The sequence below is a fragment of the Triplophysa rosa genome, linkage group LG2 (assembly GCF_024868665.1).
Source record: "Triplophysa rosa linkage group LG2, Trosa_1v2, whole genome shotgun sequence".
In the NCBI taxonomy this organism is placed as follows: domain Eukaryota; kingdom Metazoa; phylum Chordata; class Actinopteri; order Cypriniformes; family Nemacheilidae; genus Triplophysa; species Triplophysa rosa.
Window position 1 is genome coordinate 26216920 of NC_079891.1, and position 26335 is coordinate 26243254.

At 40.1% G+C, this 26335-nt stretch overlaps 1 protein-coding gene across 15 annotated transcripts in view; it reads right to left on the reverse strand.

Moving 5' to 3' along the window:
- trpm3 (transient receptor potential cation channel, subfamily M, member 3) overlaps window positions 1-26335 on the reverse strand; it is a 115299-nt gene that overhangs the window by 10463 nt on the left and 78501 nt on the right. For 4 of the 15 annotated variants that reach the window (XM_057363043.1, XM_057362957.1, XM_057363022.1 and 1 more), the window contains exons 9-20: window positions 19890-19962; window positions 12628-12728; window positions 12195-12329; window positions 11363-11413; window positions 10201-10236; window positions 9874-10014; window positions 6923-6952; window positions 6250-6542; window positions 5438-5666; window positions 3790-3993; window positions 1920-2060; window positions 882-1010 (exon numbers count right to left, since the gene is read on the reverse strand). In XM_057363043.1, the coding sequence (XP_057219026.1) occupies window positions 882-1010; window positions 1920-2060; window positions 3790-3993; window positions 5438-5666; window positions 6250-6542; window positions 6923-6952; window positions 9874-10014; window positions 10201-10236; window positions 11363-11413; window positions 12195-12329; window positions 12628-12728; window positions 19890-19962 (1563 nt within the window). The remainder of the gene's footprint in view (window positions 1-881; window positions 1011-1919; window positions 2061-3789; window positions 3994-5437; window positions 5667-6249; window positions 6543-6922; window positions 6953-9873; window positions 10015-10200; window positions 10237-11362; window positions 11414-12194; window positions 12330-12627; window positions 12729-19889; window positions 19963-26335) is intronic. The other 11 variants (XM_057362977.1, XM_057363061.1, XM_057363003.1 and 8 more) reach the window with 3 other exon arrangements.

Consider the following 26335-nt stretch of genomic DNA (forward strand, 5'->3'; position numbering starts at 1 on the left):
CTGTTCTGTATTTTTCTGTATATTTTTGAATCCACAAACAGAAGCCAAGCTTGGCTTATTTTAGTCATTTATTTTTGGAATCTATTCATTTATTTTTAGTAATGCCTATAAATGTCTGAAAGATATTTGATGTTGATATTTGATCCTCTTTATCGTTAAAGCCATCTTTCTTGTTTTGTAGAACTGTAGCCAAGTTGCCAAAACATTTTCTCGATTCATCTTGTGTAGTGTAAATTTACTGATGCCACCCTAACTGAGATCCAGATGTTTTTGTGTCAGAAACATGCCTTTCTAGTTACAAAAAAATTAATAATCTAAATAATCTAAAACTCTGAAAATACATTGCACTAAACAGCTTACATTCATTAAAGGAACAGTTCACCCAAGAATTGAAATCGGTCATCATTTACTCACCCTCAAGTTCCTCCAGATCTGTATAAATGTCTTTGTTTTGATGAAAACAAAGAAATATATTTGGAAGAATGCTTGTAACCTAACAGTTCTTAGCCATCATTGACTACAATAGTAGGACAATTTACAATGGTCAAAGGTGCACCAGAACTGTTTGCTTTCCTACTTTTTTCAAAATATCTTCAACAGAACAAAGGAATTTATTACGCAATTTTTCCTACTGTGGTAGTCATTGGTGGCCAGAACTGTTTCATTACAAGCATTCTTCCAAATATCTTTCCCTGTGTTCATCAGAACAAAGAAATTTATACAGATTTGGAACCACTTGAGGGTGAGTAAATGAAGACATAATTTTTGGATGAACTGTTCCTTAAATAGTTTGCAAAGCAGGTGACTAGTAATGTGTCACCTGGTTTAGAGATAAAAACACTGCATTACAAATGCGAGACGGAGCTTTAATGAAGCTTCACCTCTCTCATCTTCTCGATTCCATTGGTGAAGATGTAGGCAATAACAATCCACTCCTGGGGAGAAGGCCAGAGGTCCATCTTCACCAGCACAATAAAATTGAAGAGCATCAAGTATCCTACATAGGCCAACTGTGAGAAAACATCATGATTAGAGAAATAAATAAAACTTTCGTCTGTTTCCGCTAAAGCAGCGAAGAACATTTTACAGGTTTATACTTTGAATTTAAGGGAAAGGCTTTTATCTCACCTTTTTATTTGAATGATTCTATTTTACTGACAAACAGCATAAGTGACTATACACAAGATGTTGAAAAAAGACATTGTTATTCTGAAACCCCTGTATAAAACACTATTGAACTCCCACTGCAGTCTAAGGATATTGCTCTTTTTTTTTCTTTAGCAACATATTTTGTTTGTGTAAACAGCAGGAATATTGATATACACACTCTCACCACAGGAGCAGAAAAATACAGCTCGGTGTAAACATGAGATTTTGAGTGTGTACATTACAAGCAAAGGAGGAGAGAGAGAGCGAGAGAGAGAGAGAGAGAGCGAGCGAGCGAGCGAGCGAGCGAGCGAGCGAGAGAGAGAGAGAGAGAGAGAGAGAGCGAGAGAGAGCGAGAGCGAGAGAGAGAGAGAGCGAGAGAGAGAGAGAGCGAGCGCGAGAGCGAGAATAATATAAAATAATAATATAATAAAATAATAGCAAATAATGAAGACACACAGCACACTGAGCTTATTTTTTTCATCTTTAGGACCCTGGAGATTTGTCAGATTCATGGCCTACATTTAAAAAATAGATGGGAATAAATAAAAAACTATCCTGTTTTGATCTGCACTTCCCAGCATTTGAACAGTTCTCACCCCATGACATGGATTTCATCACTTTATTTTCAACAGAGATTTTAAAAAACAGGTTTAAAAAAATCCCTCACAGTTTGGTTTTAACCGGACATGGAACAATACTGTATGTCTGTATGTGAAATAGTACTGTATTATTTTTATTTCACTAAAATGAAAGCACAACTAGGTTTTTACCGTGTGAAACCAGAACTTGACAATAGGAGCATTGTAAAACTCGTATATCTTGCGACCCACTGGGATAAGCCGATGACGGTGCTGAACTTCTTCCACCTGTTTCTTACGAGATGCTTCCGCACTGACGTTTCCCAACATAGCCTGGAAAAGGTAGACAGGACAGGAACATAAAAGAAAAAAAAGGAGATGCTTTTACAGACATTTGCATACTTTGCTTTTTACCCAGAATTGCATGCAGCTGTTTTAAGCACTGCAATGCAATACTGAGGGATGTGACAGGTGAGAGAGCTGGGCATTGGTGATTCTGCCTGGGAATGATTGTGGGGGAGAGACAGAGAGAGAGAGCGAGAGAGAGAGAGAGGGGGGGGGATGAAAATGCCCAGTGCCATGGGTTTTTCAGACCCATCTGTAATCCAAGAGAGGGGAGTTTATCCCATTAATGGAAAATATGGCACACTCTTGGACATCATGGAGGAATTGTATTGCAACCACTTTATTTGCTGTTTAAGCTGTCTTGCAAACTACACACCTTTGCTGTCAATCTAAATTGCAATGACAAACATCTTGTTTATTTTACAGCTTCCTGTATCTGCACAAACAGATTTTTTGCACTGGCATTTCAAAGTAAGAGAAAGGCATTTCAAAAGAGAAAGAAGAAATTGCCATTACTGTGTATTTTCTCAAAGAGCGTCATAATAAATTGCAATACAATTGTCGTCTCGTGTTGTAACTTTATTCATAGTGAAGTGAGGTGCAAAGCTTCAGTTTTTGCAGCTGTGTTGTATATAAGATCAGACCAACCCAGTCGCTTGTCCACATTCAAGGCTTGGACACATTCACCCCTGCAGAACAATATTTTAGAGTGACACAAAGTGAGTGTGACAACCTGCATATGTTTCAGGTTTGTTTTGGAATCTGCTGTTCTATCCCTGTCTCAAAACAAACTTTTTTTACACTCTGGGAGAGTGCGGTTAAAAAGAATATTATAAGTAGACACCTAAACGTAGTGCCTTGTCCATTATACAAATACAGTTTATAAATGCACTGTAGGCCTACTTTGTGAATTATTGACCCACATAGGTCACTGGCAAACCCAGCAACTTGGTGATTGATGTGAATTTGAGCATTAAAGTTCGAATCCTAGACAAAATTGTCCAATTGGAGAAATGTCATACATTGTTTTGAAATTACAGATCACGCAGACTCCCACTATAATGACTTTGCCGGTGCAGGGGTAATTGTGATAAGGCCTCAGTCTTGGGATGACCTGTTTCTTTAAAGCAACACTTTATACTTTACAATGGACGATTATCTGCAATATTCGTGCAGTTTTTGTGTGAAAGTGAGCGGTACATCTGGTTCAACTTAAAAGTGAAGGTTGCAGTCATGGAGATGGGCAGATACTGTCAGGTAACGTAATGTGATGGGGATAAGAGCCTTCGACATGCACAATGGTGTCGTCGTAAATGATTAAGACACAGGCAGCATACACAGTACCGTACTTCAGACGAGACCCTGGCTAAAAGAAAAGAAATAGATAGACAAAGACCAAGGCAGACGGAGACACGATACAACTCCACAACCACGCGCCGTCGCTTTGACAACGAGGAACGAAGAGGAGGGGCGAAGTAGAAGAAGAAGGGTGTGGACGTGAGGGGGGTTCAGAGAAGGGGCAGGGTTGGTACGGTTCTCCGAGAAGAGAAGTCACAGACTCGAGAAGCGACGACAAACTGGAAGCGTATTTGAGGGGCCAAATTGGGGGCAGGACTTGCGCAGAGCAGATGTGCCTGAATATGTGTGTGTACATGTACTCGTGTGCGAGTGTGTCAGACTACACGCTAAGAAACGAGGCGAAGGTGGGTGCTCTCACCACGGAGTTGTACTGCGTCTCACAGTAAGATCTTACTGTGAACTCCATGTCTTCCTCGTCTTTGTCCTTAGCTTGTTTGTCGGTTTCATCCACGTCCTTTTCCTGCAGGTAGGTATCCTGATCCTGAGGCATATAGGACATTTCGTCCTTATTTTTAAACTCGAGACTCAATATCCAAGGGGGGAGAAGCAGACCCAGGATGACCTGTCAAACAAAACAGACGAACACACAAACACACAGGGCATGAGAGAAAAAAAATCACAACTGCTTTTTAGATGATAGTCTGTGACCATCACTTCAGTAATTGGACAAAAAGGATCTGTTGAAAGTGATTGTGAAAATCCTTGTTTTTATGTATAATGCTACAGTAACACCTGTGGGATATAAAACACTGATACCATATAAGTCAAAAATAGAAGCACACAGAATATCAAAAAAGAAGAAGAATAAAAGGAGAAAGAAAGAGAGTTTTATGAGCCCTATGCGGCTTTTTCAGGGGCTCAAAATCTCAAATCTCAAATCTGACTGTTGCAACCGGGTCAATGCAGAGACTGTCAGAAATCTGCTAAAATTATCCTTCTCACCAACGGGCCATCACATAATTAAAAAAAGCCCTCACTGACTCTCAGGATTTAGCTGCAGAGTCAGAGTCATATCCTGCATTTAATAATTAAAATAATTGTACCTGTCAATACTAATTATCTTGAATCGGTTTTTATATAGGACCTGTTATCTTTCTCTCTATATAAACTATATTCACCAGCAACACACATACAGGAACAGAAAGATGACAGCCAATGAATCCTCAACCTTTTAAATGATCCAGTTGTCTTTCCTGAATCCGAGTTGAACTTCTGATTAATCTATTTTAAGGATGCATTTATTTCTTCCTTCGCCTGAATGTTAAAGGGACAATTCACCCAAAAATGTTTTTTTTATTTTTTATTCCAAATCTGTTCAGATTTCTTTTCTGCAGAACACAAATGAAGATATTTTGTAGAAAGGTGGTAAGTAAACAACATTTGGCTTTGACACAAAACCACTGAGACATTTCTCAAAACATCTTCTTTTGTGTTTGCCAGAAGGAAGAAATTCAGAATGACATGAGGGTGAGTAAATGGTGCAAGATTGAATTTTTTTGGTGAACTACCCCTTTAAAGCTATTTTTAGCACTGTGAATTTAATTTCTTTACAACACCGGCGGTGTTAATTTGTGTGTCTCTTCGCACCAGGTCTTCTTGTCATTCTGGTGTCGCTTGAGTAAAAAAACTCAGGTCTTTGGGTCAATTTCACAAACAGATCTGTTCTGGAACATCAAAATGCTGCATGCAGGTTGCCGGCCTCATGATGATGACGGAACAAGGTAAATGCTAAAATGATGGATTCACCAATTAAAACATCATTAAATGTTACTCCACAAAACTCTCATTTTGATACCCATCATCACCAAATACCCCAATCTGGGTATCAAAGTCAGAGACCACATTGAATATCTGATTCAAAATGATATTTTCAGCCTTTTGATCAACTGAAACAAAAAAGTTGTTGTTGATGTACAATAAAAATAAAAAATGTATATCTTTGAAAAAAAATGTTATTTCGAAGTAATTGATGCTACTATATTTGATGTTTCTATCTAAGGTCTGACCTTTAGGCCGGAGTTCTTGCGCATACGCAGACGTCCCATCCACATGTCGGTGAGGAGCATCTGGCTGCAGGTGTGGGCGATGAAGTCCCTGTGCTTCGCGGCCACAGCCAGCTGCAGACAGGTGGCATTACTCCAGTTCTTCAACTCGTAGGTCAACAGCTTCATGGCCATCTGTTCATCCTGCTTATAAGACTGATCAAGCAGCTCAACAGCCAGCTGACCAAACTCCCTGATAGAAAAAATATGGAATATCTTCATATGACATTCATATACACAATCACACAATCCTGGATTAACAAGTATGATTCTATACAAAAGACAGTGTCCAGGTATACAGTACATGTACAGAGGTGTAAAGGACTTATGAATTTGATAAGCCTTTGTGGTCAATCTCTGTGCGTTTGATGAGAGGCCAGTCTGGCCCATAACAGATGGCTTCCACATTTCCCAACCCATAGTACATTCAGCAACCATAATAGGAAAGACTGGCAATGTTTGAATTGTTATGCAGGCAATAAAATGTATGTATGAGCCTCATGACAAAATCTCATTCAAAGCTCTTGAGGATATGGGATAGTTCACCCCCCAAAAAATTCTGTCATTATTTTTTCTTCAAAACAAAGACAACGTTTTAAGAAATGTTTTCAGTGGTTTTGTGTCAGTGGAAGTCAATGTGGGCCAACGCCAAAATATCTACTTTTGTATTCTGCAGAAGAACAAAAGCCATACGGGCTTTGAATTACACGAAGGTGAGTAAATGTTGAAAGAATGTTCATTTTGGGGTGAACTATTCTATTAACATTTTGATATACCTTGAATTCTGGTTGAGCTCTTGTGAAATGTCATCCACCATGTCATTCTCAGACGCTTCATGAGCCATGGCCTTGCAGAGCTTGCAGGCTACCAGAGCTTTAGCCATGGCCTCCTCTCCATGCTGCCAGAAGAACAAAGCCATCTTCTGCCGTTTCATCAGCACTGCCCAAACCATCAGCTCATGGAACGGGAAGGGGAAGTGATTGATTTCCGGGTCATCCAGGTCAATGTCTACTTCCTCTTCCCTCTTCCGTGTGGTTTTCTGACGCCCTCGTCTGATGGGCATGTCATCCTATTAATGCAATTTTTTTCATTCATCAGTCATTATTATCAGTATTATATTAAATGAGCAAACCAGTACTTGGAGCAGTTAATAAATACAAAAAACTAATTCGATTTTTACATTTTTCCTAATTGGGAATGAGATGTAATTAAACCCCTAAATAAAAGCTTAACATAATTGTAGGTAGGTAATTACAACGTATAGAATGGATTTGTAAGACTTCTGGACATGCAACAAGAGGAGCTATTTCACTGCAAACCTTCATTACTTGCACTACAATCCTCTCAAATCAAATTCAAGCTTACTGTAAACATAACAATTTCAATAAATCTCAGTAGGGATTTTACTGGAAAGCAACAGGCAACATGAAATTAAGAAATAAGTCTCACCTCCATTCCAAGCAGCTTCAGGGCTTTTGGCTACATCACAAACAAACACATATACAGGAAAGAAATAGCAAGACCAGTTAGATTTGATTCTTACCATTTTAAAATCATTTTCTTCTCCTGCTAAACATGAATTGACACACATCACGAAATGTGTTTCTAAAAGCACTGCATGTCTAATGAGAAGATGGGATTCTTTATGCAATGCAGTGATATATTTGGTTTCTCTCTGGTGGCACTGCTGATGTCTGATCTAATTTAAGCCTCTACTTTGGAACATGTAGAATATGGGCATATATGCATGCAAGATGAAAAATGTATCACAATATGAAGCGCATGTATATGCATATGCTCACACATTTTACATTAATGCACCTGACAGACCATTTTATCTAAAGGTATAAGGTAAGGATATTTTAAAGGAGACATCAGATGAAAACCCCACTTTTTCTGTGTTTAAGTGCTATAATCGGGTCCCCGGTGCATCTTCCAACCCAGAAAACGTGAAAAATAAGAATCCAGTAAGTTTGTTTTGGTGAGCCTCTCTCTGCAAGCATGTGAGAAATCGAGCCGTTCAGATTTCGCTCCGATTGTGACGTCCAAAGCGGATTTTATTATAATGTTACCGTCCCTTAATCTACACAGTTCCACCCACCGCGCTCCGCCATTGTTGTTTTCACAAGCGACAGCGGTGTACGCCATGGCTAAAGTTTGTGGACAACATGCAATGTAGTCGCTGCTCAGAGTCCAAACCTAGGAAGAGACAGGAGTGGATTTATTTTATTTTTAGTGGAAATCCATCAGAAACCATAAGTAAAAACCTGCTTGTTTGCGCGAAAAACCGGAGTGCTTTTTCAACCTGAGACAGTACAAGCAGGATTAGCTTCAAAGTTGTTCCTCAAGAGGGATCGAGACCGACTGAAAGAGACAAAACTGCCGATGTAAGTAATATTTATCAACAGTCTGAATTGATGTAACTGTACCGTATATATAGGAGAATAACGTTAGCATATGATAGCGAAGGGAGCTAAGTCAGTCACGGGCTAAATAGAACATTCAAAGCCAGTGTTAAACTTACTGTATATAAGTGCAGATGGACACTTGGAGTTTAGCTGTATGAATGTTAATACATTATGTGCGTTAATATGTTTAGCTGCGACAAGCCATTTGTTTTGCTAATGAACAGGGGCGAACACTGGGGTTAGTTTCGTTTTAAATGTCTCAAATCATTCGTGCTTAGGCTGAAAAATCAGCAAACTAGCTCTCACGTTGTGTGTGTAAAGTTATAACTTGTCAATGACAAGCGCTAAAATCCATGTAATTCCGCTGAGATCTGCAGTGGATTCCGTGGATTTTAGGTAAGCATACACGCACAATGCATTAGAGTCACGGTATGTGTAGGGAGAACCCAAATGCAAACAGCCAGAGGTGAAGGGGTTAACACAAAAATACTTTAATAGCAAAACAAGAAACAAAATACCGTCGGTGGGGAAAACAGAACTAAGGATCTTTACAAAACAAAGGACTTCCCACGTGGGGGAAAAACGTAAAACAAGAACAGCAAATAACCTAACTCAAAAACACAACAAAACGTCTTACAAAAAACACGACAGGGTAACTAAGGCAGGGCAAGGTAAAACACAAAACTCACAATCCACGGACAAGGCAAGGAACAGGAACACGGGCAGACACAGAGTTTTCTACAGACGGGTAAATACATGAGTACAAGAACAACGAATGAGCACAGGACAATGAACACGAGGGCATTATATAGGGGAACAAATAGAGGAAGATAACGAGGGGCAGGTGAGGAACATGAGACACGGCAGGAAAGCAATACAGGAAACGAGAGGGGCGGGGCCAATGACGAGACACGAGAAAGCACATGGAATGTCAATGATAAACAAACCATGACTTTCTCACACTAAACATAAGGGATCTGTCACGATCCTTCCACAAGACTAGAAAATCATGAACAAGAGGGCAGGACCATGACACATTAGGATGCACTGTATGCTGTGACTGATTTTTTTGTCTCTGACGAATGATTTGAGACGTTTAAGATGAAACTAACCACAGAGGAATTCAGGAAATATCATTTAGCTAAACCATTGCCATGGCAGTACCTCACATGTGTTGTGTTGACACACCGGACAGAAGGGGGGTGGGGTTCGCTGTAACTCATCAGATAAAGAGACATGCACCAAAACGGGTTGCTGTGAGCATAGCTGTTTTTGATGAGGCAAGAAGGGTTTTGTTTACACAGCCATTGAGTGTTTTTAAGCAAAATATGTTCCAGACATTTCATGAAGACCCTAATAAATCATACCAACTTGTTGAAAGTGCTCGTCTGAGGAGACCTTTAAGGTATACATTTTTAGTTTGTGCATCTGCTGGGAATCAAAACCATGACATTGCAAGTGCCATGCTCCACCAACTCAGGTAAAGAAAAATGCACACATACAAACATCACATCAACACGGTACAGTAAAGCAATCCACTATTTTAGATAAAATGTTCTTGAGACACTGGCATAATGGAGCTGAGATATTTCTACTTTCTCCTACTCTTACTTTACGTGTCCGACTTGTATTTTAGATCTCCGAGGTGCTAAAATGTGAGAAAATTTGATATCATCCAGTTGTCAGTGGCTTGAGAATTTGCTTTGGACACTGTTTACACCGCACAGTATCTGCAGTATCACGTGTGAATATAAAATCCCTGCACGAAATTTCAAGTTTGTGTTAGTTCTATATGCCGCCTCTTTGCTGTGCCTCTGATGGAAAATATTCTCTTTACCCCTTTTCCCAGGTGGGTCATGCTGATAAAGGACTGAGCAAAGAACATTACAAATTTCCTTTTTGGGAGAATAACCCCCATGTTTAAAAAACTGTTTCGGGGGACAAACATTTAAATTGCAGGTGGGAAATACAGCCACAGAAAAAATAACATACCCTCTTGGGTCCAAAAAGGTTGTGATAGAGCGTCCGAAATCTCTTCCTTGTATAATTGCAGCGATAGGCTCCGCCCATGAGGTATTCGATGACTAATCCGATGTCAATCAGGCTGATGCGGTAATCAGGCGGAAGGTTACCCTGAATGAAAGAAGGTTACTTACAGCGACACGGAACAGCAGCCAACAGTCATGGCTAACAAAATGACAAGCGGTAAGGTCGGATACGACCAGCTCTCACACCAACACACCCATACACTCTTAATCCACAAACACACTGACATATTGCTAAGGAATCAAGATAATTGAAGAAGATTGGCTGATTCACCTTGAGGTAGATCCAACTGAACCCTGGATATTCTTGCTTGGAAAGAACACACAAGGTCAGTGAGACAGAATCATATCAAAGGGACAGACATCCCCACTGAGACCAACCAAGTTATCGTTCAGGGCTTGGTGTCATATTGAACTGACTGTAAGGATTTGCCTCTTTACAAAGCAAATATAAAAGCATGAGTGAAAATGAAAGAATGGAGTCCAATAATGGGCTGGACAAAGAGGGAGCAGGGGGTATAAGCGATGGGGGAATAAAGACATATGATAACTCAGTTGCTAATTTTATGATTCACGGTTGCCAACATAAGTGAGCTTTTTCAATTAAAGACTCCTTATTAGGGGTTAAAAATGAGACTTGACAACACGCAGAGAACATGAAGACCTAACATCCCTCCTTTCATTAGATCTACAGGCCAAATGCCTATTAGCAAAACTTTCAGCACATCCTGCATTCAGCTGTGGTTCTTTAATTATCAATGCAGTGGATTTTCTGAGCTAGTCTAATAATTTTAACCTCAGCGAATGTTACAATATTCTTTCACTGGCTGATCGGAGATGTACAACATGATGTAACGTCCAAAGTCTCCATGGACATACAGAACATGCTCTTAAATGCCCTAATTGAAAAGTTAGAGAACAAAGATAAGACTAAATATAAAATTACAGTAAAATTGATACGTCATACACTAATTTAAAAACATCACATTCGACTTGTAATGAGGCCGTTCTAAGAAGGGATTACAGTATTTGGATATACACAAATGTCACTTTAAGACTACAAAAATCACCACAGCGTTCAATGAAAGCCACCAAGCGCTCCACTGAGTCTTAAAAATGCACTAACATGAGTACTTAAGACAAAAACAGACTTTAGGAGAAAGACACCCATCAGTCTGACCATTTTATAGTCTCAAAATCCATAAAACAAGCAGAAGACAGACAGAACCAAAGCAACTAATTGGCCAAATGTTTCTGTCAAGCTAGGAAACAAGAAAAACCCCTTAGCTAAGTATACAACAAAAATCTAAGACTAATCTACCACTGACACACACGCTCTGATTTACATATCCATCCACACACATGCACACACAGACATTCACACACATGCATACAGAAGCACACATCCTCAGCTGCATGCATAATGATTTTCTTACCTTTTTCACATCTCTGACAAGGTGGTACAGGGTGTTGGATGGCCCATGCCTCTGTTGCAGACAAACAGAAACACAATTAACCTTTAGCAAATTTACTGCTACACTGTAAACATTTTTCACCTATTTCATCTTACAATTTCCAGACAAATTGTTAGCTTAAGGGTCCGGTGTGTGAAATTTAGCAGCATCTAGCTGTGAGGTTGCAAATTGCAACCAATGGCTCACTCCCCCCTCTCTTTCTAAGCACTACGGTGGCTGACACAGAATATGTTGTCACGTTTTCACTTCTTTCCTAAAGGAGATAACGTATTTACTAAACGTAGAGCGGTTTGTCCGTATATGGCTACTGTAGAAACAACATGACAAATTTCCATGTCGGGGGCCCGCGCTGTATGTAGATAGAAATAGCTCATTCTAAGGTAATAAAATCATAATGCTTTATTATGTAAGGTCTTAATACACCTCTGAAGACATAGTTATGTATATTATATTGCATTTCTGTCAATAGTTCCTAGAAAAAAATTACACACTGGACCTTTAAATCAAAGTGGCATTACAAGTAATTTAAATCAAATTTATATTAAAATGACTTAAAAATACAGCTGCATTACGTATTAAAAAAAATCCAGTTTAACCAATTTTTTAGCATCATTATATAAGTCACCTTGATAAAATTCAAGTTTAGGCAAAGCCAGTTTGAATGATCTTAAAAAACACATCATGTGTGTGTTAAAATTCCATAACACAAAAATTTATTATTTAACATAACCTTTTTGAGAGTGATATGACAAACCAGAGAGGTGTACTAAAGTGAAAGAAGTAGCTGAATTACCGTATTATAGAGTTCCTCGAGTCTGGATAGCGTCAGGAAGCGATGCATGCTCACTCCATTCTCTATCAACAACTTCACAAAGTCCACTCTATCCAGCACCAGAGCATCCAGCATAGACTGTTCTAGAGAACCAACCTGAGCACACACAAATAAAGCTCACACTCTAGTACAGACAATGAAAGAAATGTTTGTTTCAATTAGATGCATACAGAAATGACAACCTATAAATTGTAAATAAATTACAATTTATTTAATGAATTATAATTGGTTGAAACACAGCCTGCTACCATTAAAATCCAATGGCGTATGATACTTTACTTTTTAGTTATACAGCTTTTACACCTAAATAAGTAATCACTCAAGTTATCCATAACGTATGATTGTATATGTATTTGTGCTCAGAGAAATGTTTGTGTGAGGGCATATTGCCTACAGGCCATTGCTGTCCATAAATGAAGATCTGGCTGCGAGCGATGTCAACTCTGTTCCAGGCCAAAGCCAGACTCAGCTGATCAGGAGCTGATGCATTGGCACCTGGACAGAAAGGTATAAAAGACCCATACTTACATTTTGCTTACTTGCTATAAACACAACTAATGAACGGCCTGGGAAAATGTTAAGGAGAAAATATAAAATGCCAGATGTGAATGCATATTAAACATAACCCCATTTTTAGACTGATATCTTGAAGCCCCTCACTTAGGGAATCCCTAGGATTCCCCAGTCTTTACCGACACATATATCATTACAATACAAACCGTTATGCGTGTTTAATGGGCTGATTCTAGATACATATCAGAGAGGAAAGCACTCTCCACGGTCTCTAATATTCTGCTCTGCCCCATACATCCTGCTAATAAACCCAGAGGAACAGGACATTTGTCTTTACTTGCTCTGCCCTTGCGCTTCTACATTCACATTTATGAGTGTAATCTTTTCACACACAGTTCATTAAACAGACACCAAGTGTTGTCTAGGCGTCACAATGAATAAAGCCATGTTTACTTTTTACACTTCCGGTGAGAGTACGCTGTGCGCGACGTGGCTGCCGCTTCTCATCGCTATCGTTGTTTTGTTTTGTTATTCGTTTATGTTCTCGTGTTGATGTATTTTTCTGGGACTTAAAGTTTGGATTTAATAGAGGAGTGCTATTTGGATGTAGCAATAATCATCAGTGATATCATCATCGCCGTTTGGATGTGTTTCCTTGGGACTTAAAATGTGGATTTAATGGAACTGTGCTTGGATGCTTGGGCGAAGCGTCCAAAACCTTGGAATAAATAGCGACATCATCATATCGGAACGTTTGGAACTGTTATACTGCTGGTTTTCGACATCTTTGGGACTGCCTTGCACATTTTTGTTCAGCGTCTCACTTTTTGAAATCCCCGCGACCTCTGCCCGTAGTTTTGCTTTACCACTCTGCACTCGCGGTGAGTAAGTTTCCTCTTTCTCATTGAGTAGTGTTTATTTGTGGTCTTGCATAGCCGGGCTTGGCTAACGTGGGGAAGTGTGGCCACACTTCTCCGTTTTCCGCGAGCCCTTTTGCCCTTACCTATTTATATCCGTTGGTCCCGTACCGCTTGATGCCTCCGGTAAAAAGTTTCCACTTGTTTAGCGGTTTTGTGGATCATATCTAACTGGGCTCGGCTAACGTGGTTTTTGTCTGGTGTGGCTGTACAATTTTCTGTGAGTGCTGTCTTAAACTGTGGCAGATGTATTTCACTTTTAATAACTTTTTGGCTCTGAGGCAGCTGGCTCTAGTCGTAGCCAGCCTTGTATGGATCTTTGTTATACCTTATCGCAGCTGCATAACCTTAACTGTCCCTCCCATCTGGATATATCTACATATGATGAATGGTGTAAAACCCTCGGAATTACTCGTCGTCCGCGTTACATCCATCGGTCTGCAAAACGTCGGTGGATTTATGACTGTAACTCTCTTTCTTCAATACCTGTGATCTGGTCGCACAGATCTAAGCGTTACCATAGTGATGATATGACTCTACATCACGTCCGTACTCTCATACCCTTAACCGGAGTTAAGGGTATGAGTGAATATTTCTCATTCGCCATGGTGTGCAACGCATGTGCTCCGCAGACACAACTGTGCCCTTTTGAACACTCGTTCCTTGAATGGCAAGGGTACACTGCTGAGTGACATCATGATTGAGAGAAATCTGGATTTACTATTTTTAACTGAAACCTGGCAAATGCCTGATGACTTCATTGAACTTAATCTATTAACCCCTCCTGGATATAGTTATCTGACAAAACCTCGTCTTACTGGCAGAGGTGGTGGTTTGGCTGTGGTATTTAAGAACAATTATAAAATGACCAAATATGATGTTCTTAATGTTTCAAGTTTTGAATGTCTATCCTTTAAACTTGCTGGTCCTGCTCCACTTCTGATTCTGTTGATTTATAGACCCCCTAAACATAACCCGAGTTTCCTCTCTGAGTTGACCGAACTTCTAACTCTCGCCTGTGCCCAGCATGACAGAATCATAATGCTAGGTGACTTTAATATACATGTTGATTCTGATTGTAATACTGCTAAAGATTTTTTGTCTGTTTTGGATTATTTTGATGTATCACAGCATATTGATTTTCCTACGCATTTACATTCTCATACTCTTGATTTGCTTTGCACTGTTGGTATTGACAGTGTTGGTGCTCAGGGTCATGAAATGGGCATCTCTGATCATAAACTTATTGTCTTTGGTTTTCCTCTCCCCCTTGTGAAACCAAAAACTAAAACTACTATTTCTTACCGTAACCTGAAATCTGTAACCATTGACAGTTTTTCTGTTGCCATTGCTGCCTCCCCTCTCTCATCCGCACTCAACCTCCTGAGCCCTGATGAGATACTCTCAACCTATAATGAAACTATTTGTAATGTTTTGGATGATCTTGCTCCACTAAAAACTAGAACTGTCCCTTCTGCTCACTCCTCTCCTTGGTTCACCCCTGAACTTAGAGTAATGAAAGCTGAATGTAGGCATTATGAACGACTTCATAAAAAATCCTCCCTTGTAGTGCATGCTATTGCTTTTTCAGATTCAGTAGTGAAGTATAAAGAAGTACTTAACACTGCACGCTCTACCTATCTTTCTACGGTCATTAATAAAGCTAAGTGTAAACCTAAAGCCCTTTTCTCTGAGACCAACAAACTTGTTAAACCATCATCTGCAGCTATTAATGGCTCTGTAGATCTCTGTGAAAGCCTTTCAGTCTTTTTTCTTACGTAAAATTGATAACATTTACCAAGATTTTCCCCCATCTGTCTCTCCCCAGCTTTCTCCATGTCCGATAGGTCACCCACTTAACACTTTCTTACCCACAAATATATCTGCGGTTGAACAGCTGGTTATCAAATCGACTCTGCCTCCTGCACACTTGATCCTATTCCAACATACTTACTCAAAACTGTTTTGCCTTCACTCATCCAGCCTATTTCTCATATAAATTTATATATCCCTTGCCACTGGTTATGTTCCACAAGACCTAAAAGTAGCTGCCATCACCCCAATCCTTAAGAAACCTGGACTTGACAATACAGATCTGAACAATTTTAGACCAATTTCAAACCTCCCTTTTGTTGCTAAAATACTTGAGAAGGTAGTTGCAGCACAACTGCAGTCTCATTTAGAGAAACACAATCTTTATGAGCAGTTTCAATCTGGTTTCCGTCCCTCTCACAGTACAGAAACAGCACTTTTAAAAGTGGTTAATGATCTCCTTAAGGTTTCTGATTCAGGTGCCCGCAGTATCCTGGTTCTCCTTGATCTGAGTGCAGCTTTTGATACTGTTTGCCACTCTGTACTTCTTTCTCGACTATCTGCTATAGGTATCAATGGTGTTGTTCTTCAGTGGCTAACATCTTATCTATTGGATAGACAGCAATTTGTTAGGATAGATAAGAATCGATCTTGCACTGTCACTATTTCCCGTGGTGTACCCCAAGGTTCCGTACTTGGTCCTCTTTTATTTCTCATTTATGTGTTGCCATTGGGTCAGATCATCAGACGTCATGGTCTCAATTTTCATAGTTACTCTGATGATATTCATATATATGATATTCGTATATTTTAGAGTTCAACCAAGCTCAGTTTGCCCACCCCCTTCTACTGTTTTCTGTCTTCAAGAACATAAAACCTGGATGTCAGATAACTTTCTACAACTAAATGCAGACAAAACCGAAATCCTGCTGGTTGGCCCTAAATCACAGAGCTCCTCCCAGCATGACTTCTTCATAGATATCGAAGGTGTCCAGATTAGGCCCTCAACAACTGTGCGAAATTTGGGAGTGTTGTTTGACTCTGCGTTATGCTTTGATTCACACATTGGTCAGATAGTTAAATCATGCTTTTATCAACTGCGAAATATTGTTCGTATACGTCCCTCACTTAATTTTGCAGATGCTGAAACTATTATCCATGCTTTTATAACCTCGAGATTGGACTACTGTAACTCCTTATATAGCGGCTTACCTGCCAAAGTTATTTATCATCTCCAAATGGTGCAAAACTCTGCTGCTCGAGTTCTTACATTTAATAAAAAATCTGCGCATATCACTCCCATCCTTCACCAACTTCACTGGCTTCCTGTGCCCAAACGTATTCAGTTCAAACTCTTAGTTTTAGTTTATAAGGCCCATAATGGCCTAGCACCTCAATATCTAGTTGAGTTAGTGTCACCATATGTTCCTGCACGGACTCTCAGATCATGGCAAAGTCTTAGGTTATATGTGGGGAGAGAGATTTTGACCCTTTTGGCCTTATATACTCTATCCCCGGTCCGCGTCTCTGTTCCCGCCCTCTCGTTCCTCGTTAGCTTTCCATCAGTGTTTCATCCCCTACACCTGTTCCCTTGTTAATTATCCTTTGTTTGTCTCCCTATTTAATGCCCTCGTGTTTGCTGTCCTGTGCTGTTGCGTTTTACTTGGTACTTCTGTCAAGATCTCTGTAAAGACCTTGTATTGGTATCGTGTAGTGTTCCTGTTCTTGTTCCTGCTTGTGAGTACCCAGTCTAGTCTAGTGTTAGTTTTGTCTAGTGTCTTAGTGTTGTTAGTTAGTTTAGTCCCTGTTCTCCAAGTGTGTCATTCCCTTGTCCTCATCGTTTCCCATCCCCCCCCCCCCCCCCCCTGTATTTTATTATTAAAGTCTTGTTTCGTGTACCCTCACTTTTGCTGTCTGCAATAGGGTTCTTCCTTCTCGTCAAACCCTGACATAACGCAACAGCCACTACCGAACCCATCAGGCAGCATGGAGGAGGATTCACAGTCCTTCCTGCGGGCCCGGGAGGCCCACTTGTTGTTTGGGATGCGTCAGAAGGACCCGGAGGTACTGATCTTCGCCCGGGACTTTCTGACAGTGGCAGTGGGGATGAGTTTCAATGAGGCCGAGCTGAAGGTGATTTTCAACAGCGCCTCATTGAACCCCTCACTGCAAGGGAGATGAAGATTTTGAAGCCGCTGGACTTCCAGGACATGGTGAATTACCTCGGCAACCGGGAGGAAATGAGGTCTTCACCTCAAGTCGGGTCCCCCCCCTCCTTTGGCATCAGTCCCAGAGGGAATTGCTCTAGGCGTGGTGTCCCAGGGGACCTCAGCACCTCCCGCCTCGAGCTCCGCTGTTCCTGAACCTCCTTCCAGCCTTTGTGGCAAGCGAGGGAGGAGAGAGTCCTGGGGAACGTCTTCAGACTCCTCCAACCCGGAGCTAGCCGCGCCCCTTACCGCTTCCCTGCTGCTGGCCCCACCAATCCAGTGGTCCGGTCAAAAAAGAAGAAGCCGGGGGGGGGTCACTGCATCCTGTCCAGTCCTGTATCCAATCCTGTGTCCAGTCCGGTGCAGCCGGCATCCCGTCCGGTGCAGCCGGCGCCCCAGCCGGCCTTCCTGCCGGCGTCCCGTCCGGCCTTCCAGGCGGGGTCTCAGCCGGCAGTCCGCCCGACCCCTAGCCATGTCCGGCCGGCAGCCAACCCCGCCCCGGTCCCTACCAAGCCCCCCGGGACTACGCGCTCCCGAGCGCCGCCCCGGGCCAAGACTTCCCCACCCAGCCCCAATCCCTTTAGACTGCCCCCTACAGACTTTGTTATTTTTGTTATCACACCCCAACCCGTTTGTCATTCTTGCTTGTTTGCCCCTAGTCATGTTTTCGCTGTGTGTTTGGTTTTTGTTTTTTTAACGGTCTTGTCCCGTTAGTCTACCCCTTGGTGAACACCTGGGGTGTTCATTAAGGGGGGGCTTCTGTCATGACTCTGCCTCATAATGTCATGTCTATTCTTGGTCTTGTGGCAGAGTCATGGCAAAGTCTTAGGTTATATGTGGGGAGAGAGATTTTGACCATTTCGGCCTTATATACTCTCTCCCCGGTCCGCGTCTCTGTTACCGCCCTCTCGTTCCTCGTTAGCTTTCCATCAGTGTTTCATCCCCTACACCTTTTCCCTTGTTAATTATCTTTTGTTTGTCTCCCTATTTAATGCCCTCGTGTTTGCTGTCCTGTGCTGTTGCGTTTTACTTGGTACTCCTGTCAAGATCTCTGTAAAGACCTTGTATTGGTATCATGTAGTGTTCCTGTTATTGTTCCTGCTTGTGAGTACCCAGTCTAGTCTAGTGTTAGTTTTGTCTAGTGTCTTAGTATTGTTAGTTAGTTTAGTCCCTGTTCTCCAAGTGTGTCATTCCCTTGTCCTCATCGTTTTACCCCCCCGTGGGTGTTTGTTTTGTATTTTATTATTAAAGTCTTGTTTCGTGTACCCTCACTTTTGCTGTCTGCAATTGGGTTCTTCCTTCTCGTCAAACCCTGACAAATTACATGTTTCTTCAAAAAGTCAGTAACCAGCATACTATAAATCTGCGGAATTTGCTTGCAAATGATTGGCTTAGCATAACAACAATTAACTAAAAAGCATGCATTTAAAACAAACATGCTAACGATAAATTTACATATATTACAGCTTTCAGTTAATCAAATCAAAATCAAGTGTACACGAATGTAAAGAACTGGAATAATCACATGCCAATATTTGCTGTAAAAATCACCAAATAAAGATAATTTAAGACATTGTGTATAATAAGAAAATAAGTGTAAAGCATGTAATAATACCATCACTAAAAAGTGACAAAGTGTAACTGACCTGTGGGAACTCAAATATGAAATATTGACTGTTCTTAGACTATACAGTCTGATATACATTTCCTATACAACCATTAAAGAAATAGGAGCTGGGGACTGCATGAGTATATCATACTTCAGATGATCCCCACAGTACTATGAATTATGTAGGAGCTGTGCTGGTTTTCTGAGCAACACATGGAGCTTTTGGAGGACAGGCCTTTCTGAAATTCAGTCTTTTGATATGGATTTAAAAGCAGGTCTTAAGAAGCATAACCAGCAGATCTCATCTACACAAGTCCTGTTGACCTTTTGATTGCAGGCACTGAAATACTGCAGTTATTATGCAGTAGGTGGAAAGTGTTTGACCAGAATTCTAGGTATCTGTTCTGGCAAGGAATTTACCTACAGGTATGTGATATACAATGGACTTCAGGGAATGGGAAACACTTTGTTTATTGTAGGAGTTAACCGGCAGATCCTGGGGAACGCTGCTGTGAATGACCTTGAAAGATGCATTAAGGGCCTTCATTGTTTTATAATAACATTCCCACCCCCCCCCCCCACCTATTGCAGTTATTACCTTTCAGGAGAGCTGTTAGAATGGCCAGATCAATGTCCTGGTGTCCTTCTGATCCCATCCGGAATACCGTTATCTGAGGAGAAAATATCTATTATTTTGAGCAAATCTACATGACTGATAGGGATAAGCTAGTGACAAGATTTAAAGGAATAGTTTACCCAAAGAAAGATCATATGTATCTAATGAAACTGGATGGGGAATAAATGAATTTGTTATCATGAAAAAACAAATACTTGAATATTCCTGATATCTCCCTTTTATGTACCATGCAAAAAAAGTCATCCTAGTTAGGAATGACATGTGGGTGAGTAAATGATGACACACTATTTATTTTCGAGTGAACTATCCCTTTAAGAGCTGACTGGAACAGATAGAGCAACACAAGGCATTGTGATAACATGGAATGGCAGTTCTGTAATAACTGCATCCACACATATGAAGGGCACCTTGCAGCTCCATATGCGACGCGTGTGTTCTGAATTCCAGAACGGACCATTAATCTAAAGCCTGTCATTTGGACAATCCACCTTTCATTCAGCCATTTTCCATCTGCACTTGGTGTGGACTAATGAACTAATCTGTGGAAGTATAAGGATTGGTTCAGCCCAGCGTCAATGGTGTTTTCATTTTCATCCTCTAAAGGAACCATGAAATTATAGCACATCCAGAGTGTGTGAGAGCTTGGGAGGAGGTGGTGACAGAGAAGGGAATTACAGCAGTTCAGTGTGTTTAAATGACTAAACACATAATCCCTCAAACTGTCTCATAATTTTGTACCGATGCGTGAAGTAATAGGTCATATATTTATGCGTCTTTGTGTGCAGAGGTTCTATGAAATGTTTTTGCTGTTGAAACTGGAGAGTAAATGGAATGTGATGGTATTGAACAAGCACTTCATCTCTTCTACAAAGAGTTTTTTGTTGGGCAATTACTGAAGTGACTGTTATTGATGATCTTGTGACTATGGAGGTGACCCAACCGTCATTATGTGTGTGTGTCAGAGGAGTATAGTGGTATTGACTTTTAAAATATGTCTTTTTATATGTCAAATGAATACTTATCCTTCTGAACTGGGTGACAATATTGAGATAATTTAGTAATTAAATTATTCTTTTTTAACAACCATTTCAGTGTAAAAAAAAACAATTTTATTAAAGGGTAAGTTCAGCCAAAATGAAAATTCTGTCATCATTTAGTCACCTTCTTGTCATCTAAAACCTGTATGACTAACTTCTGCAGAACACAATAGAAGATATTTTGAAAAAGGTTGGTATCCGAACAACGGCGGTATACCCATTGACTTGTATTGGTTTTGCATCCATACAATCGAAGAGAATGGGTACTGCCGTTGTTTGGTTACCTTATTATTTTGTTTCCTTTATGCATGTGTGCAAGCCTTTTCAATGCACAAACTCAATACACATCACTCAAATTCAGCAGCCGAGAGATTCAGACAGTGACAGATGTTCTTTCCCAAATTTCATTTCCAAATTCAAATCACAACCGAACTACAGGAAATGCCTGTGATTTATCAGCCTGCAGCGGCTGAATAGAATAGCTGGATATTTAAATACACTTCATGTGCCTTACAGGGCATGTTTTAAACACAACCGCGCTGCATCTACAACCCATCTAAGCCTCAATCTTTTCTGAGCACGTTAAGCCTCCTCAGTGGAGTAATATGCGCAGATGTCTTTGACATCTGCCTTGGCCAGATTGTTGTGTCTTCACATGCTTCAAATCTACCTCCATCTCCCTTTTGGCAAGCAAGTCCCAAATATTATGCTTTAACTACCTCCCTGTTGTGTATTCTCCAGTATTTTAAAAGGCTGGTCAAACATTAAAGGCACCAAGTTGAGGCTTCAGGCACAAGTGCTCTATTGCGTTTATCATCTACATTACAATGTGTCACCTTGACAACAACAGTTCATATTGCTGCTCAACATTCATCACAATCATTCCACAGACTCAAAACCTCAGGTTCTGTTAACAAAGTATCTTAGTGTACACCGCATACACCTGGATCTTATGCTTCTTAAACACCAGGCTAAAGTGTATCAAGGTTCACCCAAAAACAAAAAATTTGTCATCATTTCACCATCATGTCATTCAAAACCTGTATGTGACTCTTTCTTCCCTGGAGCACAAAAGAAAATATTTTGAGAAATTACTTGATTACGTGATTTTGTGTCCATACAATGGGGGCCAATGCGGTCAATGTGGGCCAATCAAAATATCTTCTTTTGTGTTCTGCAGATAGAAAGTCATACAGGTTTTAAATGACATTATGATGAAAGATATATATTTTGTAGGCAAACTGTCCCTTTAAAAGGATAGTTCACCCAAAAATGTAAATTCTAGTAGTGAAAATAAATGTTATGGGAGTCAATGGGGGGGGGGGGGATGGTGAGATATTCTTCCAAATATCTTTCTTTGTGTTTAGCAGAACATAGAAATTTATACAGATTTGGAACAATCTCATTTTTGGGTGAGCTATCCCTTTAAGTTTCTTTTAGCCAAGAATATTTCTGCTCCACAAACCCTAGGATCTACAGGTGTGTCCTGACCTGCTGCATCATTGTCTGTTATGGGAAAATTGTATCCGTCAGAAAACCCCTGCAGTGAGTTGTGAAAATACCTTAGTCTATCACAGGGAGCTTGTCTACCTGCTGTAAAGGTCATTACAGTGAGAAGTGTGAAATTACAGCCAGCAGCATGAACATGGTTAAGCACCATCCACATGTATATCATATTTTGTACTCTGACTTTAAATTTGGGGTGACATTGGCTCTTTTGCACTGCCTACAGTATAAATATACACATTTGCAATGCATTGTAAGATTGTCTCATCCGCAAAGGATACATGCAATGCTGTCTTACAGCTAAAATAGTTATATTAGGAGGCAGCATAATTAAGATGTCTGACTTTTGGAACAGCCTTTCCATTTCCACCCCCCCAAAAAACTGCAGACGTAGGCAGCTCACTAGTTTTTGGAACAAAGTTATTGTCAGGTGCACAGATACAAGTTTTAGTGGGCTGTTTATCAGCCACTTAGCGCTTTCTTGTTTGGTTCTTGTTAGCAAGTATTACTTACTTGAAGTCAGACATTTAATTAATGCTGATGAAACTACAAAGAGCACGTCTGCTTCGACATTTCCGCAACCGCAATGAAAATTGTTTTATCAATCACTTGTCAAACCCTCAGCAAGGAACAATTTTTAATTAAAAAAAAGATGGTCCATCAGAGTGGCGCTTACGAGGGAAATGAATATGAATGTACGTCTAAGGACACGATGATGTATACTGTATATCCAACACTATGCGGCTCACACTCTTGTGCTGTACGGGGGATTGCTTCATGCTTCAATGACCCAGGCCTCCGGGCAAACATTCATCTTCGTTATCTGGGGTGAAATTCTCTTCATCGTCCCTCCATAATACCAGCCCAGCTTTCTCTTACACCATCTCAGGTCTTATGTTGCACAACATCTATCAGGGGTTTCAATGTTTTGAAAGCACTAAAGAGTAAGTGCTTACATTTTCCAGTGGGAAATAATGCTTTGAATGGCTTATTTAGAGTTGCTAGTATTAAAAGTTGGTGATTAGAAGTTCTTGAAAAAAAAAGATGCTTCTGTACATGACACATTATCCACAGCTAAAAGCACACAGTTTGGGTCCACAAACATAAGCATTAAAATGCTTTATTGTGAAAAAAAAACTGCCCCACAGAGAGAATTGAAGGTGCTTAAGGAAAGCAGAATGAGAGCAATACATAGAGAGGCTGTCAGACTGATTAATTGAACCATCCCTCCCATCGGTTGCGGTAACAAAGACCTCCACAGTCGAAAAAAGATTAAGAATGGAATTCAATCCCGCACAAGAGAGGGAAAGCTTCCTGCAGAGAAGAGGAAAACACTGACATAATGCCTCTTTTATGTGTCAAGTGCCAATTAATCTCGCAGAAGGCAGAAATACTGAATCACTTAAAAGAATCTAATTTTATAAAGCTTTGATTAATTGTTGTTAGCTGCTCCCTTAAAATCCGAGGAGATGTAGTCGGGTCATGTATGGAGAGGCAGGAGGTTGTCGAAGCCTGTCTTGTTGAGTTCAGGTTAAACATCTGCTTGGTTGCTTCAAAGGAACAGGGCTGAATTAAGACATCTCCCTACAGATCTCATTATCTCACCGCTGATACAGTGTACAAGGCATATTAAACAAAAAAGAAATAGAGAGATGATGCCCACTTTTATGTGCTAACAGAAATGATTCACATGTTTGTTGGATCTAAACAGCTTCTGTCACAACACAAGCTCATGAGAGTGGAGCTTTGATTCATTCTATATTTCAGCACTTGTTTGGTGTCACGTTTTTGTTTATTTTGTAATCAGAAGCCATTTATATGTTTCAATATAAATTAAACCATATTTCAACACAATATTTCATTCATTATATCAAGGAAAGTACAAGAACATAAAATTGTATTATATTAAAGTGTATTATATATTATTGTGTATATATATTATATAAATGTATTATTTAAAGTCAACATCAATATGTTCTTCTGTTTTTAATATTATTAAAGGTATGGATGTGTCGGCATCAGTCTGATAATACGTTCATATGGTAACATGTTAAGCTATTACTGTCAGAAAAAAGGTTTAAAACTGTACCTTTCCATCACTCGGGTAGTAACCTATAAGGTTATTTTTTTGTACCTTTACAGGTATAGAAAACATAATATAATGTTGTATTTTGTTGGGTACATTATTGTACCTTAAGGACCTATTTTGTACCTTTAAAGGTCCAATGCAATATAATATACATAACTATGTCTTCAGAGGTGTATAGAGACCGTACATAATGAAGCGTTATGTTTTTATTACCTTAGAATGAGCTATTTCTATCTACTGTACATACACCGTGGGTCCCCTCACATGGAATTCACATGTTGTTTCTACAGTAGCCCTAAACGGACAAACTGCTCTACAGAGCGTCTTTCGTAAATACATTGTCTCCTTTGGCAAAGAAGCAAAAAAAATGATGACATCTTAGTCCTGTGTCAGCTTCGAAAAGGAGGGGTGAGCGGTGGAGTGAGCTGTTGGTTGCATTTCGCAACCTCACCGCTAGATGCCGCTACATTTTATACATTGGACCTTTAAAGGTACAGTTAAATGTTTTGTACCCATAATATTTAACTGGTACACAATAGGTCCTTGGGGTACAATAATGTGTTGTATAGCCGTAATGATACAAACAGGAATGGTACCACCCCAGCGACAAAAAAAATAAATTTTAAAGGGGTCATATGGTGCGAATACGTGTTTTTTCTGTGTCTTTGGTGTGTTATAAGTTGCCCATGCATGTATTAGACACGTAAAATTGCTAAAATTAAAGTGTCGGAACAAAAGATGCATTCTATCTAAAAGCGAATGCGAACCCAGACCTGCCTGAAACGCCTCGTGTAACCACACCCCGACGAATGTACGTCACTTCGTAACATGATTTGACTTAAGACCGCCCAAATCTAAACGCAAGTGAGGTGGGCGTACTTGTAAATCTCATTGTATCGTCACCGCCGCAGCCATGTCGCGGAGACGCTGTGTGTTTCGTTGCGAAAAGAAAGACTCTTTGTTTGCCATGCCAAAAGATGAGACAACTAAAAACGAATGGTTACATTTTATTTACAACACTGTTCCAGAAAAGTACAATCCGAATGTTCAAGTTTGTGCAGCGCATTTCACCGAAGATTGCTATACAAACCTGGGAGAGAGATTAAGACCGGCTGTGCACGAAAGCTTTGGTTAAAAAGTGGGGCCATTCCAATCATTAAAACTTCACTGGCGCTTCAGATTCGCAACCTGTAAGTATATTTTTATTGTAAAAGACTTTGTTACGGACTAACGCGAGTTGAGTTTGTCGTGTGTTTGTGATCTGCAAATGCAGACACGCGCGCAACGTGAAAAAAGACAACATAAGTCCTAATAATCAGTAATAATGTTCCAACTAGAGGCAACAAATGTCGTGTTTATAATGTCTTTTTATATTTAGTATTTATTTTGGGTTTATTGTCTTTGTTGAGTTGCGACGAGACGTGGCGTAACACTGGTTGATCAAGAAGGGCCAAAGCAATCGCGTTATATATACCATTCCCTGCTGTAATGCGAGCTTGTTTCTCTCACACAAACTCTGTATGATGTATATGGTTGTTTGTTTATAGTCTTTATAATGTCGTATATAAAAGGTAAAACAGTTAGTTAGCTATAGTTTTTAACTATTTAACATCATTGTTTTAATAAAACCTTACCAATCCTGCTCAAGTTGCGCTGGCAAAGTTGATGTATCGGCTTGATCATTTTCATTTTCCGTATCAGATTCGGGCTCGAATTGATATAAGGAAGTACCAATGACATTTTATCACCTGTCAGTACAATTGCGTGGGAACATG